Source organism: Petaurus breviceps, unplaced genomic scaffold, assembly GCF_028583685.1.
Source record: "Petaurus breviceps papuanus isolate PSGF00001 unplaced genomic scaffold, PetGlider_PUasm1.0 91023, whole genome shotgun sequence".
Taxonomy (NCBI): domain Eukaryota; kingdom Metazoa; phylum Chordata; class Mammalia; order Diprotodontia; family Petauridae; genus Petaurus; species Petaurus breviceps.
Window position 1 is genome coordinate 8012152 of NW_027187398.1, and position 23672 is coordinate 8035823.

The following is a 23672-nucleotide window of genomic DNA, read 5'->3' on the forward strand; positions in this document are numbered from 1 at the left end:
TTGCTGCTACAGGTTCCCTACTTTCTTACTAGAATTCATAGAGGCTAGATAATGCCAGAGAACAATGAGGAGGCCCATTTTGCATCATGGATGAAGGGGTGTAGTGGGAAACAAGATTGGAGATAGCCCCTTCTGCCTTGTTGATACTGCAGGATTCTGGATTAGAGACAAACCCTAAGAAGTACATGGGCCTGAAAAACACTTTAGAAGAGGGAAAGAGGCTGGGTGAACACTGAGGAGGAATGGGAACTAGAAAACAATAGAGAAGAGGGAAAGGAGAAGGAAATAAGTGTACAGTTCCTACAATGTGCCAAGCACTGTGCTAAGGGCTATACAAATATCTCATTTGATCCTCACAACAATCTTGGGAGGTAGAGGCTATTATCCCATTTCATAGCCAAGGAAACTGAGGCAAATAAATGTTAAGTTGTCTAGGGTTAAACAGCTAGCTAGTAAGTATGTGAGGCTGGATTTAAACTCAGGTCTTCCTGACTCTACACCCTAACCACTGTACTACCTAGCATCCTGTAAGGAAGGAGGCTGGAGATCACTGAAGAAGAGGGGCAGGGAGACATTCTTTGGGGAAAGGATAGTGTATTGAGAGAGTGGGAGAACTAAATGGAGGGTGGGGCAGCTAGGTGGTGCAGTGAACAGAGCACTGGCCCTGGAGTCAGGAGGACCTGAGTTCAAATGTGGCCTCAGACAGGTAACACCTATTAGCTGTGTGACCTTGGGTAAGTCTCTTAGCCCCAATTGCCCTGCCCTCCCCCCTCCAAAAAAAGAGAACTAACTGGAGGGGAGAATTCCGATTAGTGACCCAGGCCTGGGTATAGTACTAGGAAATTAGTTATGAGTACTAATTAAATGTCCTGTTTACCTCATTTTTCCCATCTGTAAAATGAGCTGGAGATGGAAATGGCAAACCACTCCATTCTCTTTGCTAAGAAAACCTCAGACAGGGTCACGAAGAATAGGACATGACTAAAACAATTGAACAACAAAACTGGTTAAATGTACTAAAATTCTTCAGTTTGGAAAAGGAAAGATCATAAGGCAAAGAAGAAATGAGGAGAATCCCCAAGGCCTGTCATTCTGAGCAGGGGGGCTTATTCCTTTTTAACTCCATTAAGAACAGAGAGACTGATTCTGTATCATGAGGGAAAGAATTGAGGTTTCCAGTGAATGGGGAGCCCAGGCAGGGTCTAAGATAGGGGTGGGGGACCTTCGGCCTCTAGGCCACATGTGGGTTCCCTTCCCCTGGCATAAGACCTTTTCCCCTACGGCTGTTTCTAACGTGGGCCAGATGTATTTGGGTACAAGCCAGCACTGTAGCAGATCTGGTCTATTGGCCCAGTGACCAGTCCTCTCCTCTAGTGAGTTTGGGAATGAAGGGGAGAGGAAAGAGGAAGAAGTTGGGGCAGAAAAGAACAAAGGAATTTAAGAGACAATTTGAGGTCTGATTGAATTAAAAGAGCACAGAGCCATGAAGAGTTTATACAAATCTGTCCAAAGCAAAGACTCCCCATTATAAAACCCATGGAGATCAGTGCAAGAACCCAAGTTCTTTGAAGAGAATTTCTTTGGGCATGGTAGGATCCTCCAGGAGTCCCTGTTAATAGCAGACACTGCACTGCCTTTGCCCACTCCCCTCAAGACTGCAGCCACCCTTAGCCAGGGATGGGCATGATTCCAGAGGTTTTCTATTTCCATCACCCTCAAGCCATATTTTAGACAACCCATGTGGACCTATATGCCTTACAGTGTTGTGTCCAAACCCAAATCACCCATCTCCTGATTTGAAGCCCACCATTAAGCCCCTTTATATATTTGTCTTTGTCTCTATCCTATACCCTGTAATAGCTTGAAACAGCTTAAGGCATAGTCTTGGGTACTGCCCAAGGCATAGTCCTGGGTTTATGGCACGAATTATCTTAAGAAAAGACCACCCTATTCTGTTCTGCTGACCAAGCAGGGTCCCCACACCCTTTACCCAGAACACACGAACCCTAGCCTGTCTCCATTACCCAATGATCCTCCACCCTGTATCCTCCACCCTGTTCTGGGAGGGACCTCCTTCCAGGAGAAGTTGCACCCTTTTATCCTTGCACCATCCTCCCAAATTAGCCCTGAGCTATAGATCTAACCAATGGCAATTCTTGGCTTCTGTACGTCATTACTCATGCTAGCTCCCCTCCCCAATTCTGGTTTTTGTGGTTTTAGCCTTTATAAGCACTGTGTGTACCCCAATTTGGGGCTGCCTGATTTGAGTTTATACTCCATGCAGTCTTGAGCTTAATTAATAAATCCACACCTAAATTTACCTTGAACCCAGGTCTTGCCTTGCTCTTATTCTCTGCATAACATTTTTGGAATATTCACACAATCTTACACAGTTACGTGGTACTCCAGGGTTGACAAAGCACCTTTCCCACAACAACCCTGGGAAGCATGTAAGACAAGCATTAGTCTTTATTTTATAGATAAGGAAGTCAAGGCTCAGACAGGCTGTCTGCACAGGTACTGAATGTCACAACTAGAATTCAAACCCAAATCTTCTGACTCCAAAGCCATCGTCTGCACTTTGTCATGCTGGCTTTCATTGAAGTGATAAGCTCTGAAGACAGGTTCTCATGACAAGAGCCTTGATGGGTGTGAGGTCTTTGTTCTTGGGTCCAGAGCCCTTCTCCACCCCCACCAGGAGCCCCCGTGGGGAGGGAAGGAGGATATCAGGATCCTTCATATTCTCTTTTCCTTCTGACTTGGATCTCCACTTCATTCCCCCAATCTTTGCATGGAGTGAGGCTCCTGCATGACATAGGGGGCTCACACACCAAAGCTGGTCAGAATCACAGGCAGGCAGTTGACTCTCAAAGTAACTTGAGCATCTCATATTCTGCCCAGTCCCTCCTCTATTCTCCCACATGTCTTTCCTCCAGGGTCTACTACAACCAATAACTCCCATGTACTAGCACCCCACCCTAACCCAATCTTTCCTAGAAGGAAGGATGGGGAAAGAGAGAAGCAGACATCCCCAGGGCAGCCTGGAGAGGAACAATGCAGGGATCCCCAAGCATCTCCGCCCCCCCATCTCCTGAAGTAGTAGGAAAAAAAATGGAACACCTATCTGCTCAAATGAGGAAGGCAGACTAGATGGCTGAAGTCTAGCAACCCCTTCTCAGAATTATGTTTGTAAATGCATAAAATAAAACACATAGGATAGCAAAGGAAACCAATTCTATTGAAATATAGTCATCCATGATAGAAGATACTCCCAACCCAGCCCTTTGCAGAGGTGGGAGGTCCCTAAGTGTTGCACATTGAAGATAGATAGATAGATAGATAGATAGATAGATAGATAGATAGATAGATAGATAATGTATAGGTGTGTGTATATGTAATACATATATGTATGTGAGTGTTTATGTATATGTGTGTATATATACATATATATACACACAGAGAGAGACCTTTTTTTTGACATACTATTCCCTTATACTGATTTTTTTCCTCTTTTCCTTTTTTTTATTTAAAAAATACTGTTTATTATATAGGAATGTTTTCTAGGAGGAAGATAGAGAGGCATACTGGGGGAAACTATGGTGATGTAAAAAATGAAAGAAATCAATAAAACTGATTCAAAAAAAAGAAATATAATTATCAAAAAAAATTTTGGGGGGCAGCCAGGTAGCACAGCAAGTGGGAGCACCGGCTCCAGTGTTGAGAAGACCTGGAGATCGAATCCCGGGCTCAGACACTTAGCACCCACCCAGAAACACCTGGGTGTAACCTTGAGCAAGTTACTTAACCCCAATTGCTTAGGGGCAGCCAGGTGGCTCAGGGAGTAAGAGCGTTGGCTCCAGTGTCGGGATGACCTGGATCAAATCCGGGCTCAGATACTCAGCACCACACCCAGAAATAACTGGCCGTGTAACCTTGAGCAAGTTACTTAACCCCGATTGCTTTAAAAAAAAATTTTTTTTTTAATTACCAGACTCTAGGCTAAGAACTCCCAGATAGAGGAAAGAATACTGGATTCAGACTGGTGGTACATATCTATAATTCTAATGAGATGGTCCAAGTGGATAGATTATTGGGTCCAGTATCATGAAGACTTGAGTTCAAATCCAGCCTCAGAAGCTTCCTAGCTCTATCTGCCTCAGTTATCTCATCTGTGAGATGGGGATAACACCTCAAAGGGTTATTGTGAGGATCAAATGAGTTGACATTTGTAAAGCTCGTTGTGTGGTACCTGGCACATAGCAGGACTCTTGATAAAATGCTTGTCCCTTTCCCTAGGGGAGGCTAAGGTGCTAGGTCACTTGAGTTCAGGAGTCTGAGATGTAGCAGAACTAAAGTGACTAGGTTCCTGCATTGTCTGGCACCAGGATATGGTAGTGGGGGTGCCACCAGGCTAGCTAAGAAGGGGCAAACTGACCCAGGTAGAAACAGAGCAGGTCAAAGCTTCTATGCTCATCCACAGGGGGATTAGCCAGTGAGGGGCCACTGAAAGAGAAAGAGAAATCTAGTCTCCAAAAATAAAGGGGGGGCAGCTTGTGGCACAGTGGTTAGAACCCTGGTTCTGGAATCAGGAGGACCTGAGTCCAAATGTGGCTTCAGACACTTACTAGCTGTATGACCCTGGACAAGTCACTTAAACCCAATTGCAAAAAAAATAAAATAAATTTTAAGAGTTAAATTTTTTTTAATTAATATACTTTAGGTTAAGAACCCATGGACAAGATAGAGATGATCTCTGAGATCCTTTTTGTCTCTAAATCCCATGATTCCCCAGGACAGAGAGGGGAAACTGAGGCCTAGAGAGGGGCATTGATTGGGGGACAGAGCACACCTCTTTTTTTTATTTGACCTAGCAACTTCAAAAACCTCTAACTCATCATGTCTGTTTCCTGAGGGGTAGAGGAACTGGGGGAACCTCCTAGCCACCCCCAGAGTTCATTATGCAAATGAGAGAAGCCTGAGAATTGAAACTTTTTAAAGGCTTAAAAACCAGGTCCAAAACTACAAAGTCAGCACCCTGTGAGACCCTGGAAGGGCAGGCCAGCCTTCTCCCTGTCCCCGGGTCTATCCTGGGCTGCTGTGCTTTGTAGCTCTGAGAAGACTCCAGGACAACCTGGACCCCCTGTCCACAGCAGGCTCCTGAATTCTGGGATTCAAATTCTGCTCCTGTCATTTTTTATTACTTAACTCTTCCCCTTTCTAGGCCTGTTTCCTTCATTTAGCAAACATTTCTTAATCACATGCTTTGTGCAAGGGACTGCCCTTGGTGCTAGGAAAATAGATGGAAATGAAATCATCCCTGCCCTCAGGGAGAGTAATGATATTCACCAGTAAAATGAAGGTGATTCAGGAGATGATGTAAAATTCTAGAATCCTTCTTGCTAAAGTTTAAATACAGTCAGTTAACCTATCTGCCAACCAGCTGCGTGCTGGGCCTGAAGAGAGTACAAGAGATGTAGAAATTATAGTCTCTGCCTGGATAAGGCAAAGCTAAAGTCCCTTCTGTTTGACCTGCCCTTCTTTTCTCTATCTCTTCCTTGGCAGCTAGGTCATCCAGTGGATAGTGTTAAACTTGGAGTCAGGATAGACCCAAGTTCAAATCCAACCTCAGACACCGGCTATGTGACCCTGGGCAAGTCACTTAAACCCTTTTGCCTCAGTTTCTTCAACTATAAAATGGGAATAACAGCTACTTTGCAGGGTTGTACCGTGCCTGGTACATAATTGTATAATTTGGTACATAATTGTATAATTAAAATATACTTCGTCTTGGGGCGGCCAGGTGGCTCAGCGAGTAAGAGCACTGGCTCCAGTGTCAGGATGACCTGGGGTTCAAATCTGGGCTTGAATACTTGGCACCACACGCAGAAATAACTGGCTGTGTAACCTTGAGCAAGTTACTTATCCCTACTTCATCTTTTGTACCCAGTCATTTTACTTCCCTCTAAATTCCTCCTCCCTCTCTGGGAATTACAGTTCACACTAGTTAAGATACAAACTCTTCCACTAAGTCCTTGGGTATCCCTTTCCTCCTCTGGGTCTGTTTCCTCAGCTGTAAAAATGAGGGAGTTAGACAAATTGACCAATTAATTAATTAAGTCCCTTAATTTTAAATCCTTTGATTCTATGAAGCCAAAAATAAGCTCCCAGCTCTGCCTTCTTCCTCCCTCTTCCTGGCATTCAGGTTCTGGAAAGAACATTAAATGAGGAGCTAGAAGATGGAGCTACATCTGCTTAAGGCATTCAGTAACCTTGGCCAGTCCCCTTTCTGAGCCTCAGGTGTCTAATCTGTAAAATGAGATGTTGGACCAGATGAGCTCTAAGGTTCTAACTCTTCCAGCTCTGAAGTCCTAATTCATTACAGTGACTAAATCAGTAAATTAAGGGCACAGGGAGGAAGCATGGAGAGATTGGAAGCTCCTGCTTTTAGCACATTGAAATCTCCAAGAACAGGTGCCCCACACACACCATTCAGTGATGTCCAGGAATCCTAAAAGGTGAGCCCAGGGACAAAAGGACTATCAAAAAGGGGGGAGGGGACTTTTGCAGCTCCTGTTTCAGGGGGCTCCTTCCTAAAGGCCCTCCCCTCCTGAAAAGGTTCCTTCTTCACCTGTTCTCCGTCATCTGTTCCATTTTCTAACACTCTTATGGCTGTACTCTCCCCGAGGTCTAAACCTGGTGTCTTTTTGTACTGACCTACACTGCCACTGCCTTTTGGCTCCTGGCAGCATAGCCTCCCCAGCTGTGTCTCATTCCTGTATTTCTTGGGCTCCACTTGTCTCACTCATCTCCCTGAGAGTCTTTGTCTCCAACCTCCCCTCCTCCGAGCCCCTGGGGGGACTCCAGGCCCTCTTGTGCCCAGGTAATGGCATCAGCCTCTTCGGGACCTTTCAGCTCTTCCCTCCCCACCCCCATCCCCAGGAATCAGATTCAGCCACCCAGAAATACCATTCTGCCCTTCAGCTTAGGCTGAAGGTTGGGAGGTTTTCTGAGAGGAAAGAGTCCAGAGGACTCATCCTGAACCCAGGATGGGGTTCAGACCTCAGGAAGGACTTCATGTGAGGTGACCAAGTAAAAGTACAGGGACTCTCCTTCCCTAAAGAGATTCAGAAATAGAACTGCCAGCTAGACTTGACTAAGAGACAGAGGATCACAGGGACCTTTGGCTTCTTTGCCTATTAAAAAAATGTGATAAAATTGACAAAAATGTGAAGCCAGTGCGCCACCTAGTGCCCCTTCCACCCCCACCCCCACCCAGTATCCAGAGATGCCAGGGAGCCTGGGGAACAAACTTTGGGGTTGTGCCAAGAAGGCTGCTGTGTTGGGAGTGGAAGGGAGCCGTCAGGGTTGACAACTGAATACAGGGAATGGGATTGAGCGCTTGGGTCAAGTCTAAATGTTGGAGATGAGGGTAGAATATCAGGGATGGGAGCTGAACAGGTCATCTCTGTAGCTTCTCCTAACCCCTGTTGTCTGTGAGCACAGGTGGGACAGTTTTGGGGTCTGTGATCCCCAGTGAGACAGCCCTCCCCCTAGCAGGGAACACTCCTGCCATTCCATCCTTCTACCCATCTAAACACAGCCCCACAGTCACATTGCTAACAAAGGCACTTTATTGAATTCGGTGTTGACCAAGTGTCCAAGTCAATAGCCTGGAAGCAAGGGAGTAAACCTCCCAACTTTGTACCTACAGACAAATCTAAGTGGCCACTAGGGCCTCAGGCCCCAGGCCCCCATCTCACACTGACCAAACCATGGCTGGAGAGGAGTGGGGAGTGTTCCTGAGAGCCATCTCAGGTATCCCTGCTATCGTCTCCCTCACACATACACAAAAAGGGGTGAAGGGAGCATTTATCCTGCCTCTCGATCAAAGAAGCCTCACTTCAGCTCCTTTCTGCCCCACACTCTGCCCTCAGTGCCATACCCCCCCCACACACACACACAAGCACACACACCCTCACACACAGAGGAACAGCCCACTTTGGCACAACCTGCTTGGGCCCAGAGCCAACAAGGTCTCCATCCAGTAACCTGAGAGGGTAAAGAGAGCCCAACTATTTACACACATAAATAAGAACAAGCAGTGTCAGAGCATTTTCAAGCTAAAGTGGTGTCTCCTGAGCAAGCTGAGGTTTGAGCTTTTCTGCTCCTGCTCAGTGACCCCCACCCTGGACCTACCTAATCCAGGGAGTGGAGGCAATGACAGAGGGAGATCCTACTTTAATGCCCCCCAACTTGTGTCACAGACCTCCCCAAATACACCACACACATGCAGTGATAAATAAAACCAAAGGAGGCTAGGGCCCCCCAATGTCTCTGATGGTTGGGCAGAGCAGTGGGCAAACCCTGGGCACTGAGCCTCTCCAGCCCTCTGCCTCAGCCCTCCCGGTAGTGTCTGGGCCTCTCCTTGGGTCCTGAGCTTCTGGGGCCCTTCTGATACTTGTCCTTCTTCCCAGACCTGCAAGGCACAGAAGAGTGGGGTGGGGAGGAGGGGAGAGATGGGGAGAAAATTTGGAACTCAAAATCTTGTGGAAATGAATGTTGAAAACAAAAAATAAATAAATAATAAGAAAAATTTTGTTTTCCTTTTTGGAGGGCAATTGGGGTTAAATGACTTGCCTAAGGTCACACAGCTAGTTTTTGTGTTAAGTGTCCGAAGCCAGATTTGAACTCATGTCCTCCTGACTCCAGGGCTGGTGCTCTATTCACTGCACCACCTTGCCGCCCCGAAAATTTTTTAAAAAGACCCATGGCCCATTGGAGTTACTTCCACTGATGAATAATCACTGGTCCCTCAGCTAGTCTATAGCTTTGGTCTCCTCTTTCGTCCTGGAAGGCATCAGCCCAAACTGCTGAGGATGGTATGCCCTAAGAGTGATGGGGAAGGCAAGTCTCACCACAGACCAGGGAGAAAAGTCAGAGGCAGCCAAACTTTTCCAACCTTGACTCATTTTCAGAGGAAGTTTGCTGGAGTCAAACCCCAAACTAGGCCTTCAATCCTCTTCTAACTCCTCCAGTCCCTCCTTGGTTCTTCAGTGGACCAAGAATTTCCTCAACCAGCTCTAATGCACTGAGCCTACTTTCTGTTCCACTGAACCTCGCCCTTCCCACAGGCCCACATTTTTTCCTCCCGGGGCTGCCACACCTCTTTCTCTGTGCCTTGTCACCGAAGAAATGGCCAAAGATGAAATCCTCAAAGTCATCGACTTCATCATCGTCTCCCGTCTCTCTGACTGCAGCCTCCTCCAGGCTGTCCTCCAGGGCCTCCACAAAGTCCCAGAAGTGAAGGCGGTCATGGCGGAAGATGTCATCATCACCAAAGTAGGTTGATAGGAAGGACAGTGGTTCCGGAAGCCGTTGGGCCCAGGGCAGCCGAGACAAGTATTTCTGCAGCAGCGATGCCAGTTCCTGCTTCTGAACTGGTGGTAACACCACACCAAACATGGCCAGCCCCTCCTGGCGGGCACACTCAGTTACGCCTGAGCAGCCTTGAGGCACCCGGTACTTGCGGCCCAGCACCTTCTTCCATGCCAGCTGGGGATCAGGATGGCCAGGGCCCCTCCCCTTAGCCCTGTCCCTTTGTGCTGGGTGCTTCTGGCCCTCCCAAGATAGGTGGGGCCCCTCTCTCCCTCTTGCACCGTCCCAGCTCTTCTTGGGATGCTCCTTCACACCTCTCCATTCCCTGCCATTCTTGCCCCCCAATTCTGCTGTGCCTGGCTTCTCAGCCTTCCACCTCTCTACCGACTCCCCATCTCCTTTGCCCCTGAAGCTCTTCTTCCCCTCCCCAACAGATCCTTCCTTCTTGTATTTCCACTTCTCTGCCTTGTGGTCCCCTTGCCTGTCCTTCCATTTCTCCTTCTGACCAGGCTCCCTGGGGCTAGTGAAGTGGGCTCCTCCTTGCCCCCAGGCCTCAGATGCATTGGCTGGGCCCTTTCTGGGGCCCCAGCTCTCTGCTCCCTGAAGCTCCGCAGCCAGCTTCCGACCCAACTCAGCCAGATCTGCTTGGTCCCTGTCCCCCAGCCCTGACTCATGGAGGCTCCTCTCCAGGTCCCTCTGCACTGAGCTGAGCAGCAGCCTCTGCTTCTCTAGCTCCCTGCGCAGCATCTGGGCCTCAGCCTCCAACAGTTCCTTCTGCTGCAGAAAGCCTTGGGGTTCCTGCAGCCCAGGGGCAGCCTCCTGTTGGGGCTCCCCTGCACTCTGGCTGTTGCAGGTCCCACCCACCCCCTTAGAGTAAGTCTCCTCTAGCTCCCCCAGGCGGCTTCGGAGCTCTTGCATCTCAGATTCTAGCACCCGCTGGGATGTTTCTCGCTGCTGCAGGGCCCCCCGGAGTCTCTCATTTTCCTCCTCCAGCCCTGGGTGTCTGTGTAGCAAGTTCTGGAGTTCTTCCTTCTGAATCTGTCAGGGAGAAAGAAGAAGGAGGAGGGAGCATGTTAACAGTCATGGCCTAATGGGGAAAGAAACTCACACAGAGACAAGAACACTGGGGGGGGGGTAACCATGCCTAAAAAAATGACAACTCTGTCCACCTCCAATTGCGTCTATTCACAAGATACAGGCTGTGCCTGTCAGAGGGAGGACCCTGCCCCATCAGCCAAGCCCCAGATTCCCACACAGGAAGTTCTCTTGACTCAGAATTTCAGAACTGGAAGGGACCACAGAGATAAATTAATCCACAGACGATAGGGGGTGAGTGACTTACCTAAGCCTGCAGGGATAGCAAGTGTCAGAGCCGGGCTCCCCTACCACAAGGCTGAGACTTTTCCCACTATCCTCCTTATCCTCGCCATCACCACTAATCCTAGCAGCATCCTAGGAGCTAACTCCCCTTAACAAGCAATCTACTCTACCTGCAGCTGGGCCTGAAGGAGCCGTATATCTTGGTTCTCCTTGGCCAGCTTGTCCAGCAGGAGGCTCATGGACTGGAGGCTTGGGAGACTGCCAGGGGGGGAATAGGCCTGTTGTTGTAGCCTCAGTCCATCCTTGGGGACAGGAAAGCCAGGGGTCACATACACAGAACCAGAACCAGTCCTTTGTATGCCTCTACACAAGTGTATACACATGAGAGAGAGCACCCAGATATATGAAGACACACAAACACAACCTGGATATCCTCAATATCCTGAGACTCAGACTCTGGGGTCACTTGTGGCTCCAAGTTCTCCACTGGCCCTAACAAAGAAAGAGAGACAGTGTGGGAGGCTAGCCACTCACTAGCTTGCCAACCTCCACCTAGCCAAATCCTACAAAACAATGAATGATCCAAAACTATCTCAGTATAGTTTTACAGTATGGGTAGAGGGCCACAAACGCACATACTCACTTCTCCCTCTCCCTCCCTCCTTCTTCCTCTCCCTCCCTCCTTCCTCCCAGCTCCTCAAGGTCCTGTAGCCTAGTCACTCTGGCTTGGGGTTATCCTTGAACATATTTTACATACTGGAAAAGAAAGAGCTAATCATTCATTCTCCCTTCAACACCCAGTCCCCAGACATTCAGTCAGGGGAAGAGATTACAAACACATTCTCCTCCCCCTGATAACTAAGATGCTCCCACTCACCTGCCTCAAGGTCAGAGAAACCACCTGGAGACAGACAGAGAGGAGTATGGGTGAGTCCCCTCTGGCATCAGTGGGGGTAAGGGGACAGGGAAAGGAAAAGCAGAATCAGAATAATGGCAGGAGAGAGTAGACAAGAGAAGAGCAAGGTTTGGAGAGGAGAAGGGAGGCACAGAAAGGCAGGAAGGGTTCCAGTTGTTTACCAGAGAAGAAGAGGAAGCCGAGCCCCACAAGGACCAGAGCTCCAAGGAGACAAGTGTTCAGGGTTAGCCCGAGCTCCCCACTTCCTCCCTCGCTGCTGGCCTGATCGTGCACACCCAAGGAGGCTGGAGAACGGAGTGGGCTGGACTCCCGGCCCCGACGTCTCCTCAGGCCCTCCACATCGAGGTCATCCTCACTACTTGAGCAGCTGAATTCCTCACCAACCTGATCTGGAAGTGAGGAAGGGGAGAAGAGGAGAGTTAAATACTGAGTTCAGGGGCCCACGGTCTGAGGCAGAGAAGAACATGAAGCTGCAAAGATATGTCCCAAAAAAGGGTGGAGAAAGAGAGATAACAGTGGCTGAAGCCCCCCATTGAACAGGAATCAGCGCCAACATTCACTAGCTATGTAACACTGAGGCTCAGTTTCCACATCTGCAACATGAAGATAATAACTGCCCTGCCCATCTAACAGAGTTGTTGTGAGGCTCAAAGATGAAAGCACTTTGAAAACTGGAAGAATTAAAGGTTAAGTGACTGGTCCAAGGTCACATGTGCAGTAAGGGACAGCGCTCGGCTCAGAGCTCAGGTCCTCTGTCCTCCGCCCTCCACGGAGGCCACCCCACAAGTAAGAGGAGGTCACAGACTGGAGCTGTGGGGAGGGGCTGGAGGGAGAGATGGAAGGCACTACAATGGCCATTGGGTGGACAAGGAGGGACAGGGAAGAGATGGAGGCAGGATTCTTACCTGCTTTAGAGGGCCAAGGGCCATTCTTTGGAGGGCTTTGGTCCCCGGGATCCATGATGTCTGACTCTAGCTCTGCCCTCTCTGTGGCCTCTGGCTGCTCAACCTTTTTTTGTTCTTCATCTGGATGTGGGTGGTCCAAGCTATAGCTGTTGCTTTCCAGGGAAACCTGATGCAGGGTAAGAGCCCTGAGCATGGCTTTTGCTCCTCGGCCCCATTTTACAGAGGAGATAGAGTCTCAGAGTCACAAGAAATCACTTCAGTGACCTCCCCAAGATGGCATGCAATCTGATATAGGCTGTGCAGTACCCCAGTGCCCAATCCTTTTAGCCACCTTGCCTTCTCTTGTGAGGGGCCTACCTTGATGTCTGTCTCCTCTGTCGAACAGGCACCAGGCTGGACAGGAGGGTCCTTGTCAACAGTAGGTGCTGCAGGCGGGAGTCAGGAGAAAGGCTCAGAGAACACTCTCCAAATTCTTCCTCAGCCTCCTCCACAAATCCTGGCCCCCCATATACCCAGCAAGTCTCTCCCACCCCAGTGTGGAGTGAGGAAAGGGCAAGAACAAGATTACCAGGGAAATTAACAGACACAGAGGGTAAGGAGAGTGTGAGGCTGAGGTGACAGGTGGTAAAATGGAACTCTCTTCCAATGGAATCCAGATGACAACAGCATACCTGTTCCCCCAGAAAACTTCCTAATTCCCTCCCAGGGCCTAATTACCCTCTCCATCCAAGGTTCCTGGAAGGTCATCCGCTGAGGTCTGTGGGGCTGCCTCAGATTCTGGACCCAGAGTCTCTACTGGCAAACAGCCCTGAAGAAAGAGTAAAGAGGAGACATTTCCTGCTGCTGGGAGCTGCTACCCATCCTCTCTAGTGGTTTATCTGGCACTCTGGCCTGGGACTGAGCCTAGCAAGTGCCCAACACCCAGGCCTCAGCCTCTCCCATCTCCATCTTCCTTGCCCAGCACCTCAGTCCTCCAGCTTGGTAGTGGCGTGGGAAGGACACTTGTGGCTCTCCCCTCAGCTCTGTCACGCTCACTGGTGTGACATGAGAGAAGTCATTTAACAAGCTCTTTTAGCTGCAAAGTGAGATGTCTAGACCAGATGATCTCTGAGGCCATCTCTGCACTTAGCACATTCAAATTCACATTCGTTATTTCTGTAAAAAGAGCTGGCCCCAGAGTCAGGAAGGCCTAGGTTCACAGCCCGCTGCTTACGAAGCCTACAGCTATCCCCCCAGGTAAGTCAATTAGCCTCTCCATCAGCCTAGTACCAGAAAGTTAGAGAACATGCAGGCCTACAGAGGCCAAGGGAATTTCCTTATTGGGGAGTTCCCTATACCAATGAAAGTCAGAGGTGCAGTCCCCCTCCCACTCTCTCTATTTGTACACATATCTTGTTTCCCCAGCTCAATTTTAAGATCCTTAAAAGCCAGAACTGTTTTAGTTCATCTCAGGATCTCCACAGCCTTGTGAGTAATAAATGTTTACTGAATTAAATGAAAACTAAGGCCCTCCAGAGTCTGTCCCCAAACTACCATTCTAGCCTTATCTCCTCCTTCTCTCTCCAGGTGAACCCTCCACTCTAATCCAACAAATGGATCTGGTCACCATCCCCTGAAAATACCTCAAATGTTCCTGTTTCCACCTGTCTGCTCCTGCTGTCCTTACAATCTAGAAAGAGCTTCCACTGTCCCAACTCATCTAAGTCCTCCTTTAGAGACCCTTTAAGGCCCAGCTAAAGCTCCACCCCCTCAGCAGAACAGTCACCAGCTGGCCCAGCCCACTGTGATCTCCAGAACCAGAGCTGAGAGGCAGTGAGCTGGAGCAGAGATATTGTTGGATTGGAATTCATAAGACTGGTTAAAAATGCCACTTTGCTGTGTGACCATGAACAAAGTCATTTACCTCTCTGAGTCTTAATTTCTACACATGTAAAACAGGTATAATAATAATAACACTCTAGGGCCTACTCCACAGGGCTATCACCAGGCTCAAGTGAGATCATGGATAAAGTGCTTTGCAAACTTTTGAGTATCATAAGAATGTCAATTACCAATCTTTCCCCAAAATCTTGTAACACTAATTGTCTATATCAGTCATTTGACCCTTATCATGTCCAAAGCAGCAGTACAGATCACCTGACCTTAGGATATAGGTTTTTCCACCTGAGATGGTTAGTCAAAAGGCATTTTACCAGATTAGCCACACCAGTGATGTGGGGGGAAGCAGAGCCTAACCACCACCCGGCCACAACTGCTGGGTCATTAAATCTAGAAGCAGAATCTCCAAGCTGCCTCAGGGGTCCTCTAGTGAGGGGAATGACAGGAATCCCTTCTGTAACATCCCTGACATTTGCCATCCAGGCCTTCCCTAAAGAGCTCCAGCAATTGTTACTGAAGCCAAAAATGGAAAGAGAGTTTGACTCAGAGCGGGGAGAGCCCTGGCTGAAATCCCACGCCCAGACTCCAAATACAACCTCTTCCCATAGCACTATCCTTCTCAGGGATGCTTGAGGAGAGTGCCTGGTAAACCTGAAAGCGTGCTGCCAGAACATGGCACTGGTATTATTATCAATCACAGAATTAATCTGGACACCGAACACATGGATTTCAGATCCTGTGGTCTAGTACTGACAAATTTTGCTCCTCCCCTGTCCTATTCTGTGCTACTTATGTGATGGCCTTTTTCTCTCTCTCTTTCAATCCTGTCTCTCCACCTTAGGCTGTGTGACCTGGAAGCAGACAAGCAGATCTATGCTGTGTTCACCTTGGTGTAGCCAGCAGCCTGGTGCTCCCCGCTTTAGCTAAAGAGGAGGTGCTCAGGATGTGGTACAACTGCTGACATCGGAGTGTCTGTCTACATATGGCTATTGTCTTTTCTTTTTTATCACCCGTGCAGTAACTTGTACATAGTAATAAGTGTCTGTAGTGTTGATCTGAATTGTCTCTGTCCTCAATGAGTCTGCTCCTTCCTCTGGCTGCCCTGTTACTTGGTGGTTCATAAGTATATAGTGGCCTCAGCTCTCCCTCTTTGCCACTTCCAACAGGGAACCTCCTGGCTGTTCCCCAGTCATTGTCCCTGCCATCCAAATCTACACCAAGGGAGCAGGGCAAAGAGTGGGTTCAGAACTTGTGTTTGGAGTTCCTTCCTGCCTCTTCCCCAAGATGTTCATGTTTCCTAAGACTCCTCTCCCTTCCCCCTTCCACTACCATCCTGACTTTACTCTGCCATCCAGGCAAACCTGTCCTGTTATTTCCACCTATGCCTCACCTACTCCCCCCAGAAGGGACCATTCCAACCCTCCAGACGCCTTCTAGTCTGCTCTCCTCACTATATTCTGCACTAGACTTCTCAAGGAAGCCTTTCCAGACTAATGCCTCTGGCTCCCTTCATTGTACCTGCTTCCCAATCTCAAGCATTGATAACTAGGTCTTCTCTCTGGCTTCCTTTATGTTTTTGTCCCTGGGTCTGGGTCAGCATCCTTGGGGATGGGAGTGGGGTACTAGAGAGTCTCCATCAAACTGAGAACTCTTAGTGGACAAGGACTGGGCTTCTTTCTTCTTCTGGCTCTCCCCCCACACCTACCCACCATAGCACCCAAGGATGCCCATGGAAGGACACTCAAAATTGAAGAGGGATAGACCGAATTAAAGTCTCTGGAAATCCCTTCTCCATCATGGACATATTTTGGCTCTCCCATGAAGTTCCCAATCTCTTCCCATCTTACCTCGGAGCCAGCAATCACCCAACTATTATCCGACTCCGGGCTGGAGGATTCCATAGCTGGTTGTATCCCTGGGGACCTCAACAGACACCACCTGCTGAGAAAAAAGCTTAGAAATGGGATCTTTTCTTAGAGATCACATCAGGAGGAAGGGGAGAAGACCTAGGGGGTAAGGGAAAAGAAGGGCAGCAGAATGCAGTGTCCAGCATCAAGGACCCTGCTCCAGTTTGGGTCCTTCTAAGGCCAAAACTACCAACTTGTGGGCAACATTTGACTTGCAAATGAGTAACTGCAAATGTTCACAAGAGAGTATGCCTCTCCTAGGGATTGGCTGGCCTGCAGGAATGGGGAATGACCTTGAAAGGACACAGAATTTCAAAGCTAGGATCATTTAGTTCAACTTGGCCTCATTTTTACTGTTGAAACTGTAGCCTAGGGAGACTGGGGGAGTGACTCACCGAGGGTCATGCTCAGTGACAGAGTTGGGATAAGAGCCCTGGTTTCCTGACTCCTGGGCAGTACTTTTCTCACTAAGCCAAATTTTCTCCCTTATCTCTCCTCCCCAGCTTCTCCTTGATCAGTGAGTAACATAATTAGGAGGAAAAGGCAACATGGTGCAGCAGAGAGGGCCCTGGCTTCACAGGCAGGGACCTGGGTTTGAATTCTGACTCTGCTACTTACTACTCTATGGCCTTGGAAGAATTACTGCCTCTCTGGCCTTGGCCTACTCATTTGTAAAGGGATGGGGTTAGCCTAAGAGACCTCTAAGGTCCTTCCCAGCTCCAAATCTTCTCTCCAACTAGTACCCCATGTTCTCATGCTATCTCTCCCAGTCACTACACTTACCCTTCCTTTTAACTGGGATCTCATGTAACCTACCCCAGACAGAGACTTCCCCCAGAAGGGAAAACTCAATTACCCCTACAGCATTGCTTCCTCCTCCAATCCCACCCCACTCTCCATCTCCTCAAAGCTGTGGGAATTGAGTGAAGCACACTGACTCCATCTTGTGACTCAATTCTGGAGCTAGCTCAGTTCCCTTCCTATTCAATTATGATCTAGTCCAACTTCTGTCTTGTGAGAAAACTTTATTCAGTTGTGGGGACTGTGAGAAAACCTTATTGCACTGTTTAAATCTAGTCCTGTATGGCTCTTTTTACCTGCCTCTTAGAGATCCTTAACCAAGGACCTAGGTTATGCTGACCAGAAACCCAGTCAGATCCAAAGATTGATGAAAGTTTTCTCACAATTACACATCTCGAGCAATCCATATGTTTTAACTAAAAACCAGCCTGTATTGGTTAATTGATCACCGTTTCCATGTTCCTTTGATTGAATATAGACACTTGGGGGGAGTGGGACACCTCTTTTTTCTGATTTCAGGGAACTGCATCTGTTCCCTCTCCCCTTCCCAACTCAGAAAGAGTTCATCCGGTCATGTGTCACTCTGATTACAAGACTCTTGATCTAGAACTAGAAGGAACCAGAGTTCATTGATTTAAACCCTCTCACTTTACAGATGAGAAACCTGGGCCCAGAAAGATAAAGAGACTTACCCAAGGCCTCACGCTGGGGTGGGGAAACTCTGGCCTCAAAGCCACCTGGGGCCCTCTAGGTCCTCAAGTTCGACCCTTTGACTGAATCCTAACTTCACAGAACAAATCCCCTTAATAAAAGAATTTGCTCTTAAAACTTGAACTCAGTCAAAAGGCAGCACCCAAGGACCAATAAGGCCTCCTTATTGTTACCTTTAAATGCATAAAAATCTGTCTCCCCCTGTATTGGAGGGTCCAAGCTGAGGAGACCTGGTCCTGATTTGTTATGCAATTAGCATGCACGGCTTAATAAACTGATAGGCTTGGAAGCTCAAACATCTATTTCCTCAATTATTTTATCTGTCAACTTCCACGGTGCCACAGACCAAAGTTTCACCCCATTCTCTCTGGCTATGCCAGCAATCAGTTCTTCAGTCCTCAATCTTGGGACCTCAGGGGAAATGTCTTTCCTTAAACTCCCACTCCTCCTAACTCCTGCTTTCTAACTTCACAAGGCATTCTTTCACTACCACCAAGGTAGAGCAGTGGGAAAAGGGCTAGATTTGTAAGGGAGAGTTCAAATCCTAGTTCTGCAAAAGCTGAGAGGCCCAGATGTACCTCTCTGAACTTCAGTTTCCTTAACTGAAAAGTGGGAATCAAGAGAAAAATGCTCTATCAACCATAAAATGCTATATATATGGGAGCTAATATTGTTGTTATTCAGCCATTTTCAGTCATGTCCAATTCTTTGTCACCCCATTTAGGGTTTTCTTGGCAAAGATGTTGGTGTGGTTTGCCATTTCTTTCTCCAACTCATTTGACAGATGAGTAAACTGAGGCAAACTGGGTTAAGTGACTTGCCCAGGTTCACAGAGCTAATAAGTGTCTGAGGCTGCACTTGAATTCAGGTCTTTCAGACTTCAGGTCCGGAGCTCAATCCACTGAGCCATCTAGCTGCCCAGTGAGCTAAATTGGGGGGTGGGGCAAATTCTGAACAAAATAGTTTTGTGCCCTAAGCAAGGTTTGAAAATTGTACTCCCTTTAGGCTACTACCTACCAGAGAATATGAACTTTTGCTGTAATATTTGTGGCTTAGAGTCATTTATCACTTAATTGGAAGAGATCTTAGAGACCACCTAAGTAGGCCCCTTGTTTTTTACAGATGAGGAAACTGAGGACCTCCAGAAATCTGCCTAAGATCTTAGAGGAAGAAAGGAGAAGACAAGGACCTAGATCTTCCAACTCCAAATCCAGTGCTTATCACAAAGTAAGTATCTGCAGGGCACAAAGCCAAGGACACAGTCTGGGGAATGGATGATATGACCTCCGGCAACATCAGTGGAAGAGAAATGACCATACTATTTAGGATTCCTGAAACTGTAACCCGAGAGACTAAAACCAGAGCCCCAGTCCCCCACCCCCCAAAATGACTTCGCTATGAAGAAACTTTAGACTAAAGGGAACAAAGGAAACATCAATTTCACCTTTAAAAGCAATAAATGCTTTCAACTCCACTGCCCCCATATCTGGAGCAGGTTTAGGACCTGTGTGGAGGCAGATGGATGGTTGCTAGAATTTCTCAGAATTTAGTCCAGATTCTCTAAACACCTACAGATCTGCCTTCAACTACATGTGCCTATATTCCCCCCCCCCTTCCCACTCCTCCTCTAGGTCCTCACTTAGTCAATTATGCCCTTTTTCCTGCATTTTCAATCTCTCCCTTCCTACTGACTCTTTCCCATGTGCCTACAAACATAATTAGATCCCCCTAAGCCTAAAAAGCCTTTGTTCAGTCTTTCAAACCCATCTAGCTACTATGTCATTTCTTTTGGATAGACCCACCCTTTCACTGCCAGAATTCCTGAAAAAGCCATTTACAACAGAGGCTTCTCCTGCCTCACATACTCTCTCTTCATCTCATCACTTCCTCTCAGGTCACCAGTGACCTCATTATCACCAAATCCAATGACCTTTTCAGTTCATAACCTTCTCGACTCTCTGCAATTTTTGAAACTGACCACTCCCTTGCTATTAAATACTCCTGCTTCTCTGTTTCAGACATTCCATACTTCTTTTTGTCTTCCTAACTTGATAACTCCTCCAATTCCATAGTGCTTCTGTCTTCATACCTCCCCTTGGAGGTGGGTGATCACTAACACTCAGGCCCCATTCCTCTTCTCTTTTTTCTCTACAGTGGCCATCAATCTCATTAGTTACCATGGTTTCGGCTATCAGGTCTGTAAAAATGACTCCCATATTTTTCCCCTGCTATCCCTGAGCTCTCTTCTGAGCTCCAGATCTATATCTCCAACTGTTTATGAGACCTAGCTGACCAACCATCAATCCACAAGCATTCTTAAGTTCTCCTCTGCTCAAGGCACAATCCTCCTATGGCATAGATCCAGTACTCTCACCATCCTGGTCACTCTCTTGGATGTCCATACTCCAGTGTGTCATGGTACCAGAAATGAACATTATGGTCCGATTGGGCAGAGTACAACAGGACTGTCACCTCCCTTGTATGAATACTACTGTTTCCATTAAGCCTGAATTCAGGTTGGGCGGCTAGGTGGCACAGTGGATAGAACACTAGACCTAGAGTCAGGAAGATCTGAGTTCAAATCTAGCCTCAGACACCCCCCCCTGCAAGTGACTTAACACTGTTTGCCTCGGTTTACTCATCTGCAAAAGAGCTGGAGAATGAAATGGCAAACCATACTAGTTTCTTTGCTAAGAAAAACCCAAATGGGGTCACTAAGAGTTAGGTACAACTGAATAAGGAAAACTAATTCAGATTAGATTTTTTTTTTTTGCCTGCCTCACACTGTTGACTTATATTGAGTTAATAGCCCTCTAAAATGATATTTGTAAAGTGATTAACATAGTGCCTGATCCTTGGTAGGGGCTGTATAAAAGCTTATTCCTTTCCTTCCCTTTTCCCTAAAATCCCCAGTTCATTTTCATGCTAATTAGGCAAACCTCTATCATGGTATACTTGTGCAGCTGATGTTTTTTAACCCAGGTAAGACTTAACATTTATCTACATCAAATTCCATCGTCATAGATTTAGCTTATCCTTCTAGTCTGTCCCAAACCTTTTGGATACTGATCCTGTCATCTGCATGCTTGCTGTCACTTCCCAGCCCTTCATTTGGAAACCATTTATGCCACTGTCCAAGTCACTGATAAAAAATGTTAAACAACATAACACAAAGCATGGATTGCTAGAGCACTTCACTGGAGACCACCTTCCAAATCTCAATCTTGCATGTTCAAAACTCAGGCTGTAATTTCGCTTCTCTGGCCCTCACTGCCTCCCCTCCCATAAACCCTACTGACTCTTCCTTCACAAAGTCTGTCCAGTCTATACCCTTCTTTTCATTCGCAATATCATCTCCTCAGCTGCAACAGCCTCCCAAGTGTTCCTGCTTCTCTATACTCTCTCCATTCTTCACACAGCTACCAGATTCATTTCCCTTATGCACAAATATTATGCCACTCCCTAGTTCAAAATTAAATTTCACTCTTTAATCTGGCCTTCAAAGGTATCTCATTAGTAGAATGCCAATTACTTAAGGGCAGGAGCTATCTAGTTTTTGTCTTTTCCATAAACTGTAGTGCACTGTATGTAATAGGTATTTAATAAATGTTAGCCAAACTGAAGACTGCAAAATATGGTATCTCATATCCCTCCTCCCCTTCACATGCTCCAAATTCTAAACTGAACTCTTCAGATCCTTTTCTTTCCTTCCTCCACAAAGATGCTCATTGAATGCTCTTTATGTCCCCAGTGCCATCACCCTTTCCTATCTCTGCCTATCTACTGAAACCCTACTCACTCCTTTAGGTCCAGCTCAAATGCCATCTCTTCCACAAAGTCCTCTCTAATGCCCCTCTTTCCTCCCACCTCCCCAGATTTCACATGGCAACTTACACAAGTACCATATTACAAAATAAAACATGTCATATGTCCTGTCCCCCTACTGATGGAAGGTAGGGGTTTCATCTGAACTTTGTATCTCTCCAGGACAACACAGTGTTTTGCACACAGTGATGTAGCATAAATATTTTGTGAAATGAATCCCTATCTCTTTTTTCCACCTCAAAGCTCTCTCTTTTATATCTGCCAGCCAGCTGCTACAGGCTTCTTAGTTACTAGGTAAGATTGTTGACAGGCAGTAACAGGAAGGAAGTGGAAGGCACCACTGGTAAAGTCTCTGTTTACTCCTCATTCTGGTACAACATACTAAAGTCCCCCAGCAATGGCCACCATGGCAACCAAGGTGATGTCAGGTCCACTGTCACCATGGGGAAGAGGACTAGTATTTAGGTCATCAAGACATTCTTCCCCACCCTGGGGAGACCCACACAAGAAAACGGCTCATACCCAAGCATCCTGGGTTCCCAGGGCCCTGACATATTTTGGAGCAGCTTTCTGCAGTCCCTAGGGGTTCCCTTCTGTGCCAGTGTCCTGAGCAAAGTCCCTTTCCCTCTTTGGGTATGTTTCTTCATCTGTTAAATCTCTAAGGTCCCTGAGAGCTTCAAATCCTATGATCTAAGTTTCTTCTACTGTCTAACCTTTGAGGCAGCATGATAAAAAAGCAGAGCCCTGGATTTGAAATTGGAAGGGCCTGTATTCAAATGCCACTAATAGCTATGGGGGAGGGGGGAAAAGGGAATCACTTCTGAGCCTCAGTTTCTTCATCTGTAAAATGAGGATAAAAATACTTTATTGCATCTACCTCACTGGGTTACAGTTAGGAGAAAATGAAATAAAGCATACAGAGAGCTCTACAAACCTTAAATAGCTATGTGTCAATTATGAGTATAATGAAACCTCCATTTCTCCCTAGGTCTAACTTTGAACATGATTTCTAAGATCTAAAGAATCCAAGAACCAGGAGGTTATGCAGGTCAACATGTACCCAAAAAGAATCCTCATTTTCTTCTTTCCCTCTGACCCATATAATAGCAAGAGCTCGAGCTCACACGCACATGGAAGACAGACACACAGACAGACACACACACACACACACACACACTTTTAAGGTTTGAAAAGTGCTTTGCAAAATATTGTCTAGTTCAGACTCCTAACAACCCCTTAAGATATATGCTATTATTATACCCACTTTACAAATAAGGGAACTGAGACAGAAATCGGTGGTCACTTGCCCAGGCAGTGTCACACAGTTAAGAGTCTGAGGCAACACTTGAACTCAGGTCTTCCCAAACGCAGCTCGTCCAGCATTCCAGCCACATCGCCAAAGGTCATCTCTTTAGGGAGGGGTGGTGGAAGCCATGAGAGTTTCTCCATCGAAACACTTAGAAGACCATTTCCAGGAGAAGCCAGGGACGGCAGCCGGAGTCAACAGCGGCAGACCGCGCTACCCACCCTCGCAGGCGGGTCGGGCGGCTTCACCTGTCGGCCCTGTCAATCTCTCCATCCCTGGGTCCTCGGGCCAGGCCGGCTTCACTCTCTCCACCCCGCCCACGGGGAAGACTGGAGGGAAGGCAGTAGGGAGTGGCAGGGTAGTCCTCGAGTAGAAGCCGCCCCTCCCGACGAACCAGCAGAGGCCCCTGGGCGCCCCGTTCCTTCCCGTCCCTCGCTCCCCAGCCAGGGTACACTACCTGACCCAGCTCCGTGGTGGACTCGGTCTTCGTTCAACTTGCTCCTCGATCCCCAGGTTTCCGACCTCTAGAGGAAGGGGGCACGTGACACCCTAAGGACCAATGGGGAAGCTTCTCCCCGGCCGGGGGGGAAAAACTTTGGACCAATAGGAGAGGGAGGTGAGGCGGTGGGGCCGCGAGCCTTCCTCCCGCACCACTCTCGCCCCCCAGCGTCGGTCCGAACTGGGGCTTTGGGACTCACAGAAGATGGCCGCTTCTGGGATCAAGCCCC

General features: G+C 47.7%; 1 protein-coding gene across 9 annotated transcripts; it reads right to left on the reverse strand.

Annotated features, from left to right (window-relative positions):
• Positions 1-7613: 7613 nt before the first annotated feature.
• Positions 7614-23646, reverse strand: PBXIP1 (PBX homeobox interacting protein 1). 9 transcript variants are annotated; one of them, XM_069078159.1, is made up of 12 exons: positions 23402-23646; positions 22984-23273; positions 16242-16332; positions 13234-13324; positions 12874-12941; positions 12517-12682; positions 11773-12000; positions 11573-11596; positions 11120-11187; positions 10866-10997; positions 9164-10413; positions 7614-8476 (listed from the first exon to the last, which is right to left on the reverse strand). In XM_069078159.1, exons 2-12 carry the CDS (start codon positions 23085-23087, stop codon positions 8395-8397), a joined length of 2304 nt encoding a protein of 767 aa, XP_068934260.1. In that variant the 5' UTR covers positions 23088-23273; positions 23402-23646; the 3' UTR covers positions 7614-8394. The 9 variants fall into 9 exon arrangements, with proteins under 9 accessions (XP_068934260.1, XP_068934253.1, XP_068934252.1 ...); XM_069078152.1 differs by lacking the exon at positions 22984-23273 and having other exon boundaries at positions 23402-23644; XM_069078151.1 differs by lacking the exon at positions 22984-23273 and having other exon boundaries at positions 16242-16335; positions 23402-23644.
• Between the last annotated feature and the right edge of the window lie 26 nt (positions 23647-23672).

Bases quoted from the DNA above. Each gene is read 5' to 3' on its own strand.
- PBXIP1 (XM_069078159.1), bottom strand. From the start codon at position 23,087: ATGGAGAAACTCTCATGGCTTCCACCACCCCTCCCTAAAGAGATGACC. The intron at 11,188-11,572 runs GTGAGTGGGAGC...TTTCTTTGTTAG, and splicing joins TTTCTCTGACCTTGAGGCAG to GGCCAGTGGAGAACTTGGAG. The intron at 10,998-11,119 runs GTTGTGTTTGTG...CCTGTCCCCAAG, and splicing joins AGGATATTGAGGATATCCAG to GATGGACTGAGGCTACAACA.